General features: G+C 43.0%; 1 protein-coding gene across 3 annotated transcripts; it reads right to left on the bottom strand.

Annotated features, from left to right (window-relative positions):
* Positions 1–2395: 2395 nt before the first annotated feature.
* On the bottom strand, positions 2396–9402 carry OXSM (3-oxoacyl-ACP synthase, mitochondrial). 3 transcript variants are annotated; one of them, XM_065669200.1, is made up of 3 exons: positions 9295–9402; positions 5618–6635; positions 2396–2992 (listed from the first exon to the last, which is right to left on the bottom strand). In XM_065669200.1, the coding sequence occupies exons 2-3, from the start codon at positions 6598–6600 to the stop codon at positions 2590–2592; spliced, it is 1386 nt and encodes a 461-aa protein (XP_065525272.1). In that variant the 5' UTR covers positions 6601–6635; positions 9295–9402; the 3' UTR covers positions 2396–2589. The 3 variants fall into 3 exon arrangements, with proteins under 3 accessions (XP_065525272.1, XP_065525273.1, XP_065525274.1); XM_065669201.1 differs by having other exon boundaries at positions 9041–9397; XM_065669202.1 differs by lacking the exon at positions 9295–9402 and adding an exon at positions 8621–8780.
* Between the last annotated feature and the right edge of the window lie 1347 nt (positions 9403–10749).

Raw genomic sequence — 10749 nt, 5'->3', positions numbered from 1 at the left:
GAAACCTTATGGTGAGGTTGACCAAGCACTGGCACAGGTTACCCAGAGAACTTGTGGAGTCTTCATTCTTGGAGACCCTCAAAACCAGGCTGGACATGGCCCTGAGCAACCTTCTCTAGCTGTCCCTGCTTCGGGCAGGGGGGCTGGACTAGGCTAGCTCCTGAGGTGCCTTCCAGCCTCTGGCACTCTGTCATCCTGCCTGGTGCATTTGGCTCCCAGAAGTATGTTGCACCACTTCAGAAGCAGGCTTCAAAATAAGCACTCTACCAGCATCTCCAGGCTTTGCTTACCAGATTGTAACTAACTCTGAGCTTACGAGCCTGAACATCAAGGGTTTTTAATTCAAACTCTGGACCATTACATCTCTTGATTAAGATAAAGGGACCATTTTAGAGGGAAAGCATTCTGGTCTAATACGTTGGTCAATTTACCCACTTAATAGTTTAGCAACAGAAAGATATCTGTTTTCCTTTTAATGTTTGCAGCTACCAATAATAAAGCAGTAATTAGCAGTAAGTAGTCCCAGATCAGCTTAGTGTGGTATGTGATAAAAAGAGATGACTCCAAACAAGTACATAAAATGAAGCCTGTACAAATCAAATGCAAATATAAGGAGTTAATCTTTGGCTCTATTAATTTTAAAAAATCTTCCTTCGCTACAGGACACACTATCTATTACTGCATCTAGGCCCGTTAAAATTATCCATTATCAAAACTCCTAAACTGGCTGCTGTCACAAGATTTCATGGTTTCAAGGTTACCTGCAGCCGATGATTAAATTGCAATGAGCTAAAGTGAGGAGAAAGATCTTTTAATCATTTCAGTTTCTGTTTTATTTTACTGTCTGACAGTGTAATCTGTCTTTTCATGGTTGGTACACAAGAGTCTGCCTCCAACACTCCTGGGGCCACGATCTCTGCTATCAGAGGGAAACAGAAACATATCACTCTGCCACAGTGTTAATTACTGGTCTGCAGCTATGGGCTGCAGTGCTAATTACTGGTCTGCAGCAAACTGGGCAAGTTTGGTTAGATGGTAATTCAGGTCCTCAATAATGCAGCAGTACCTAGTCTTCCTATATTCCACCCTGGATTACAGCTACCTGAAAAAGTATCTCCAGAAACTTGCTGGATAATTCAAATTCACAACCCTGATGCTGGCTTTCTCCTGGAGGCAGAATATTTTCAGTCAATTCCTTTTTGCATATAATTTGCAGATAGTAATGTTGAATTTTATGTCTGCCTTTTACACTGCATGCAGTCCAAATTCTCATTCATTGTACTGCTAATATTAATTATTTACAATATAAGAGGTTTGTAGGGGGTTTTTTCCAACAGCAAATTCCCATACTCTCTCTATTTGCTCTCAGGCTTATTATGCATTAATCTATTTTGGACTGCATTGTTCTGTACGAGCTCAGCTTCTGAAAGAGTCTTAATTATTCTCTGCAGTTTTTCTCATAATTCTCTTTAGATGTCAGTAAAGACAGCAGATGCAAAAATTATGCTCTTCCACATCAGCATTCAGACCATTTGTGTAAATAATGAGGTTCTAGGGTAATGCTAAGCCTCATGATAGCCCATAAGTAATCTCTTTCCAGAATTAAATTTACTTACAATATAGCTGCTTTATATGTCCTTTATTTTAAACCCAGTGAGTTATTTTGCCTCCACTTACACTGGTCACAAAGAGAACTGGTGAAAAGTCTTTTAATGACATAACTCACCAATAGGGATGTCTGACTTCGCTCACATCTGCGCTATCAATGCACTACTTGGCTAAGATGCTGACAGGAGCCAGAAGGAACAGCTGAAGTTGTTCACTTGTTCTTTCCAAGAGACAACTTAATCCACCATCAATATGTCAGCTGTAGGTATAATTTCATTTTCCTGTTCTCTTTCTTCCTCTTACCCTCACCACAAGACCCAGACTTATTTCTTGCATGTGGTGGGGTTTTTATTTGCTAAAAGATTCTTCGCTTTTCCGAGTTTGGCTATTTCTATTTCTCCATTTTGGCAGAGCAGCAGGGGGTTTCTAGTCTTTTTCCTTTCCGTGTAACTATCTTGTAAATCCATACTTTCATATCTACCTTGCTATTCTTGTCCAAAATTTCAGAACAAATCAGGTTACCTACTAATTCTTTCCATGTGTCACATGGAAGATGTATCAGCCATGCTGTATGCATCCTTCACTGTTACCACTTCACACCATAGCTAATGAAGTAACACAACACATGGAAACTAGTTTGTTAGCCAGCCTCCCTTTTGCATAAATGTTTCAGAGCCATTTCTGTATCACATGCATATGAAAACTCTGTTCTAATGAAGTAAACCCACAAAATGGTCAATGTCTCCTCCTCTAGTCAAGAAGAAAAACTTCTTTACAACACGAAGAATAGGTCTTTTACTTACTTTTATTAAAATCAGTAAAATAAGTTCTGTCTTCTACGATTACCAGTTTAAGGTGAAGAAAGTCCTTATGTATCAAATGAGCAATTCTCAAAGCTGAGAAAAGAGCACAGTACATATCAAGGGTGGCAGTACAGAAAATCAATGTCAGCGCCATTTTTCAAAACATGCTCACCATAAGTTAAACACTTGAAAAGCACAAAGTTGCATTAGTACCACCAAAACCAAATGAATTTGTGAGTGCTATACGTCGTTTTTCAGTCTTCCACTCCTGAGCTGTTAATGGAACATAATTGAGATCAAACTCTGCCTCTGTTTTCTCTAAGTTTAGAGTAGGTGGTAAAACTCCGTGGTAACAGGACAGCACAGTAAAAGCTGCTTCAATAGCTCCTGCAGCCCCCAAGAGATGTCCTGTTGCTCCTTTTGTTGAGGAAACAGCAATATTACGTGAGTGATCTTTAAAAAGTCTCTTGATCGCTTGATTCTCAGCAGCATCTCCTAGAGGTGTAGAAGTTGCATGTGCATTGATGTATGTAATGTCTTCAGGCTTGATCCCAGAATCTTTTATTGCAGCAGACATGCACCTAAGAAAAAAAGAAAACAGAATTAATTTCCCATTGGTTTTTTGACACATGTACAAAACAAAAGCAAAAGTATAGGATGTTTTAGAATGTTTATCATATATTAAAATCTGCATGACATACTTCACCAAGATGTAAATGACAAGAGATGGATTCACCTAACTAAACATACCAGCATTTACATTTAGCCACTCAAGAAAGATAGTAGTGGTGAGACCCACTAAAAAGTCAGGTACCTGCTGCTAAAACTTCCACAGTTGGGAAAAATACAGAAAGAATGAAGATATAACTATACAGACTACATTAATATCTCAAAGATTCTTCTCAATGCAAAATTAAAAACAAACAAACACTTGAGATTGAAATAATGACCTGAAATAATTGCAAAAATCTATCTTTTGTCCACTGAAGTTTCTCTAGTATAGTAATGCATTAATGTAACTTTCAGTACAATGGACTAAGAAATCCCCTTCCCATTCTAAGTGAAAAGATTCCCTAGTTTTTACTAGTTTTTATTTCCCCTCATATTAGCAGTATTAGGGAACTGGAAAAAAAAATAAAAAAAAAAAATATTGGGCAATGAAAGAAAAATTCTGCAGTCATCCTCCTCTTGAGCACGCTTCCCGAGGCTAGAAATGTCAATGAGATAGCACAAATTCCTATGCCAAAAATTAAATTTACTAAAAGTCACACTTTTCTACTCCGACATTGTAAGTTTCACTCAAACTCTTGATAACCTGTGGACTTTGACTGCCTCTATAAAATACTGTTTTCTATGAAAATCACAGAAGGATCAATACATCTCCATACGGTGATTTTCTCACAGATTTCCTACAGAAAGAAAGAGATTAATCCAACATCACTCCTTGCACACAGAGCTTAGCTAAGTATCTCTGAGCAAAAGACCACTGACAATAAAAGGAAGCCCAAAAAAACGACAGCACAGCCTGTTGGTCATATTTAAATGTCTCCAGTATGGCCTTCTACCCCAAGAAGCGTTCAGCTTAGCTTAGGTTGGAAGTCACTGATGCTGTCAGTAGACAGTGAGGCAACACTCAGGCAAAAAGGATTACTGAGGGAAACAGATACGTTAATTTAGTTAAATGTCAGCTGCAAGGCACATTTACATTTACAGATCAAGTGTGTAGAACACACTTTATATCCACACTTCTGAGTCTGGCTTTGCCTGTCCTTTCCTGCAGGTTTTTTCCAACATACATATTAGTCTCCAACTGAAGTCAGTTACTAGATGTCAAAAATAGATTCCCCTCGTTCTTCTTGATGCAGCAAATAAAATTCCCCCAGAAAAGTAAGAGAAGCATATACATGGATTTAATCCATACACCACGGCAGTAATAAAATAATGGTTTGAAAACTGTATTAAAATGTATTATCTCATCTCAAGGGTGGAAAGGCTCAACATTTTTAGATACCAAGATTAATTTTGAACTACTTCCCACTGTGAATTCAATTTATATGCTACTGCAATCATAAAATACATGAAAAATTCTGTTACAATATACTGCCATATAATCTCAAGGGTAAACAAATCTGAATATCTGAAAGACAACACTGCTGATTACTCAGCTCACACCCAAGTCTGCAGAACAATGAAGTATGAATCAAACAGCATAAAGGGAAAACCTGGTATATTACACCTCTTGGAAAATCTGTTAACCCAACAAAGATGCAAACACAGCTTTACAATACCATGCAGGAATTTGATCTATTTGTGCAGTGATGTATTGAATTTTGTTACTCACATACATTCAGAATAATGCAAACTAAACCTTTACTAAAGATTTCAGTGTCAGCAGCAGTATTCAGCCTACACAAAGCTCCCAAACTTACCTATGTAATTTAACTGACAATTTAATTAGGTCAATGCTAACAATTAAATTAATATCATCTACTTGTGACCTGGTTTTGATGAAATTAACAATGATGAAGCTAAAGTCTATTTGTTACCCCCCTCCACACTCTTAGCTGCATCAAGAATGAAGTATTTAAACATGCTTGCAGCACCAGCATATGAACTAAATGCTTTCCCTATGAAAAGCTCAAGTCTTTTCTAAACAAGAATAGCCACAATTAATGAAAATTACATGCATGGTAATTATTCTAACAAACTAAATCCTACAAGTGCTCTATAGTTTCCATCACTTTGGATTTCTTCAGAAATGCTATTCTCCTTTCAGAACACAACAAATGACACAACCTGCTTTTACAGTGGGGTCTCTCTTCTCTATGGACAAAGTGCAAAGGAGAACCTGAAAAAGGTTCTATCATACCACAAAAATCTTAAAAAAGATGTTTCCTTTGACACTTTGTGTGAACAGCTGTAGGCACCAAACACGAAATATTTTCACATTCAGAAAGTTTTCATAACTGTATGCAAAAAGGCTGATTCTAGCATGAACTGGCCTTCACTTTGTTACTAGAAGAAGAAAATTGGGGTAAAACCTTATCAGACGTTCTTTCAGTTTTCAGGTTAAGTTTTCTGGCTTTTGGAATATTAATTCAAGATTGAACAGCATTTCTCTAGGAAAAGCATGCAATAATGGAAACAAATGTATTCACTAGAATTAGCATATGAAGCATCTATCATAATCAACATACAGTTCTTACCTGAATGCACCATCTCCCTCTGGATTAGGTGCTGTTATGTGGCAAGCATCACCAGATAGTCCATAACCTAGAACTTCTGCATAGATCCTAGCACCTCTTTGTACGGCATGTCCATACTCTTCCAAGACCAACACAGCAGCACCCTCTCCCATCACAAATCCTTCTCTCCGCAAATCAAATGGTCGGCAGGCCATTTTAGGGCTTGAGTTAAAACTCGTGCTGAGGGCCCGAGCTCTTGCAAACCCAGCCAAGGACAAAGGACTAATGCAAGCCTCAGTCCCTCCAGCCAACATGATATCTGCATCACCAGCAGCAATAAATCTAAAGGAGTCTCCAACAGCATGTGCGCCTGTGGTACAAGCAGTTGACACAGCATGATTTGGCCCTTTCAGTTGGTATTTAATGCTGATATGGCCTGCTGCCATATTGACTAAAATCTTTGGGACAAAGAATGGGCTGACCTTGTTATAACCCTTTGTTTTAAATAAAGCAGCTGTATCAGAAATCTCTTCCAGTGGAACCATTCCCATCCCAATTGCCACACCAGCACTTAAGCGATCCTCTTCAGACTGGGGAGACCAGCTGGAGTCCTTCATTGCCAGATCTGCTGCACCAATGGCCATCACAGTGGCGGAACTCATGGATTTGGTCTCTGATTTTGACACAAACATTTCTTCACTGAACTGACCTTCCCCATTTCCCCTTGGCACACAAGCAGCCACTTTACATGGGATGCCTCCGTATTCTTCCCCCTCGAGTGCTACAATCCCACTGTCTCCTTGGAGAAGGTTCTTCCACACAAACTCAGTCCCCACACCAAGAGGGGACACTAAGCCAATACCTGTAACTACTACTTTCCTTCGACGTTCAGGCAGTGACTTGCTGAAAGCTCTTCTGTGGTTTTGTAAATGCAGACTTAAATTCAGACTTTGGAGTTGAATCTTTGCAATCTTTAACAAATGCCATGAACACTGTGAGAACATGGTAGAAATCAATCACTTCAAGCAAATTCCTGTAACTGGGATAAAAAAAAAAAAAACACAAACATGTCAATAAAGCAGCTAATGTGGAAAACGTCACAATTACACTACATTAATTAAAACCTGCTTTTTATGTGAAAGCCTACTTTCAACCCTGAAGAAAGATGGATGTAGCTTCCATCTCTGTAATCATGAAGAGTATGTGTTATGGCTGAGAGGGCATAGAGATATACTCACTTTATGACTGCCTCTAGTGGGCTATTCTAGCTTAAGCTGCTCATGAATATGATTTTGCACTGCTGTGAACTACAAGGCACTCTCTGGTTTTACGGCAAAAGTCCTCCCCACAGCTTTAACCACCAGCTGTCTGGAGGTATCAACAATGACCATTAACAGCTTCAGTCATCTCAGGGAGGAAGTGTATGTTCATCTGTAACTGTATCTCCTATCGTTATCCTGTTAAGGATGTTGCCATCTCAATCTTTTTGTCAGGCAAAATGGTCTAGAAAACTCAGAACAGTTGTCATAGAATCATAGAACACCAGGTTGGAAGAGACCTCAAGAGTCATCTGGTCCAATCTTTCTCAGCAAAAGTCAAGATAACCTTCCTGGCTCTGCCACCAAGGCACTCACCAAGGTAATTATGTATTTTGGGCATGACTCCTCACCTTTCTACCTCCACCTACCCTTCATGAGCTTTGGGTTATTTAGATCATCAGGAGACAGCACCTCAGCTGTGTTTGAGCAAGATGTACCCCACCATCCTTTGAAGAGAACCCCACCAGACCTCAGGTATCATGAGGCATGTGAAGTGATGGCAGGAGGGCACAAGTACTTTGGGCAGACAAAAGGGCCATGCCAAACAGTAATGCTGCAGCACTGCACCGCAGTCCTTCTGCCTTGCCTTAGCATTTGCCAGGCTGGGAGCTGGTCTGATCACACACATATGGCACACAGGAGCAGGGCAGATGATGCAGCTCAGCTCTGCCAACACCTGTGATACAGGCTTCTGCAGGTGACCTTGATCCTGGATTTACAGCAGGAAGGTCAAAATTTACCCCAGAAGAACAACGTAAGTATATCTATTGAGGTTTAGAAGAACAACTGTCTTGGTTTAGGTAGATAACAACTGACTGAAGGAAGGCCAAAGGGCACCAGAGGAGGACAATAACATCCTCAGATGAAGGACATATAACTCTTTAGTGTCAAGTTGGCAATAAAACTGATTTTGGAGGTATCCTGAAGTGGACTGCCTTCATTATAATACTAAAAACCACTCCCCCTTAAGGTAAGAGACCTTTGCCCACAGAGAGCCTTACTCACAGGACAGGCAGAGTGAAATAAATCTATACTGTGTCTTTAAACAGAGATGAGAGAATGTAAGAGCTGGTGACTGTAGATTACAGCCCAATCATTGTAACTGCTAGTGCACTACCTTGAACTTTTGTGTATAAATTAACAAAGCAGTCAGTGTGGCATGGAGTGTGCCCGACTTCCAGAAATGCACCACCAAGCACACTGCAGAACAAATGATATATCCTCTCTAAATAGACTAGGAGTGTGTTTCAAGAGTTCTCTTTCAAACAGGCAACAACCTGCTTTTTGCCTCATAAAAAGGGCAACTGAGCATTGATAGGTCTTTGGTAAAATACATAGGGAGCTGCACAGGGAACATACAAGGCTGTTGGGCTCATGCACTCCTGCTAAGACCATCAAATCATAGAATCACAGAATCAGAGATTCCTTCCAACCCCAGTGGAGATCATCCAGTCCAACTCCTCTACCAAGGCAGAGGCACCCAGAGCAGGTTACACAGGAACGTGTCCAGGCAAGTGTTGATCTCCAGAGAGGGAGACTCCCCAGGCTCCCTGCACAGCCTGTTCCAGTGCTCTGCCACCTTCAGTGTAGAGAATTTCTTCCTCAAGTTGAGGTGAAACTTCTGGTGTTTTATTTTATGACCATTGCCCCTTGTCCTGTCACTGGGCACCAGTGAAGAGTCTGGCACCATCCTCCTGGCACCCACCTCTGAGATATTTACATGCATTAATGAGATCCCCTCTCAGTCTGCTCTTCTCCAGACTAAACAGGCCCAGCTCCTGCCGTCTCTCCTCATAAGAGACAAAATACACATACACGCTTTTTCCCATGTGAGCACAAGTACACTACAGTAGCATTAAAGAGTAAAAAGCTAAAACCAGCGCTTACTAAAGAGGTCTTCTCTTTAAAAAACCATAAGGCTGGTTTAAATCCTGGCCCAAATTTGTCATTGTACATTTTTCAGACAAGTAGCCTGGGTATTTTAAGAAGCAGCAATATACATAATATCATCGCAGAGGTCTCTAAACCGGTGCTGGCCTAACACGCAGCTTTCTACAACACGCTGTCAACTGCTGTATGGTGATCAGGAGCCCTCGTCTGGCCCAAGCAATACTACATGACGTACCGTGGAAGAGGTAAACAAGCGGTGGTGATCTCTCCCCGGTACCAAGAGCTACCGGACCTCACCGCGCGTTTAAAAGCTATTAACTACTTCTAACGTTTAAGCCAGGAGTTAAAACCCTGACGCCACCGGACTCCCCTGCACCACAATTGCCGTCCCGCCCGGCTCCGACAGGGGCAGCCTCTCCGGCAGCCCCGCAGACCAGGGGGAGCGCTCCCTCCCCGTCCCGCTACGCCTGCCAGAGCCCTCCCCGCTACCTCCGGCTGCCGCACTCCCTTTCGGTCTCCCTCCCTCGCTCTACGGGGCTAGTTAAGGCTCCCCCCAGCCGTGCAGAGGACGCCGGGACGCATCACCCGGGAGGCGGTGGGAGAGACCGACACGCCACGGCTTTGTAGCCGATCGCTGATGTCACTATTGGTGAGGAGCCGCCCGAGCAGATCGATAGCTCATCGGTGGACTGCGCGGCCTGGCGGCGCTTGGAGCGGAGCGATGACCCGGCATGGCCCCCGGTGCAGGCGGGCGGCTGTAGTCCGGGGGGGCGGGTAAAGGTGGGGAAATGGTTTCCTCCCCCAGAAGGCGCTTTGAGAACACACAAAGGCAGAGCAAAAATACTAGGCAACTCCCCGAACTCACGGTCCCAGTGCAGTAATAGGCAAGAAGGTAACGCTAAGGCCGTGAGGGACGCCTTGTCTCCCATCGGTTCCCTCAATACCGCATGCGTGCTGCATGCATTTCCGCGCTCTGCTGTCAAACCTGCCGCGGTGCGCAGCACAGAGCTACGTAACTCAGGGCCATCACACACATGTGTAAGGAGCTCCTCAGGACCATGCTATGGAATTTTTACCAGGCCCATTTTATATTTCACCTTAACTAATTCCTTAGAGCAGTTTTCCTGCCGACACTTTGCTCCCTTGCTCTAGTCCCAGTGCTCTTCTGGTCGCCATTCTGCTACCGGCATTCCTTAGATCCCCATCCTTCACCAGCTTCTAACTTTGCCACCCTTCCTGGTAGAAAGGACTTTGGGGTGCTGATTGACGGTGCTGAATATGAGCCAGCTTGTGTCCAGGCAGCCAAGAAGGGCAACAGCATCCTGGCTTGTATCAGCAATAGTGTGGCCAGCAGGGCCAGGGCAGGCGTCATCACCCTGTTCTGGGCACTGGTGAGGCTGCACCTCAAATTCTGTGTTCAGTTCTGGGCTTCTCACTACAAGAGGGATATTGAGGTGCTGGAGCACATCCAGAGAGGGGCAACAAAGCTGGTGAAGGGTCTGGAGCCCAAGTGTGATGAGGAACGGCTGAGGGACCTGGGCATGTTTAGTCTGGAGAAGAGGATGGTTAGGGGGTACCTTGTCATTCTCTACAACTGCCTGAGAGAAGGATGGGAAGAGGTGGGGGTCAGCCTCTTCTCCCAGTTAACAAGTGATAGAACAAGAGGTAACGGCTTCAAGCCTCACCGGGGGGGGGTTAAATTAGACATTAGGAAAAATCTCTTCACCAAGAGGGTGGTCAGGCATTGGAACAGGCTGCCCAAGGCAGTGGTGGAATCACCGATTCCTGCAGCGTTCACAAGCCGTGTAGATGAGGCCCTCAGAGCCGTGGTTTGGCGGTGGTCAGGCAGGGCTGGGTAAAGGTTGGACTTGCTGATGTTAAAGGTCTTTCCCCGCCGAGCTAATTCCATGACTAAACCGGTCAGGATACCTCAGCTCATCACAG

The sequence above is a fragment of the Lathamus discolor genome, chromosome 2, assembly GCF_037157495.1.
Source record: "Lathamus discolor isolate bLatDis1 chromosome 2, bLatDis1.hap1, whole genome shotgun sequence".
NCBI lineage: Eukaryota > Metazoa > Chordata > Aves > Psittaciformes > Psittacidae > Lathamus > Lathamus discolor.
The sequence above is the reverse complement of the archived record's forward strand: the minus strand, read 5'-3'. Positions and strand labels throughout refer to the sequence as shown.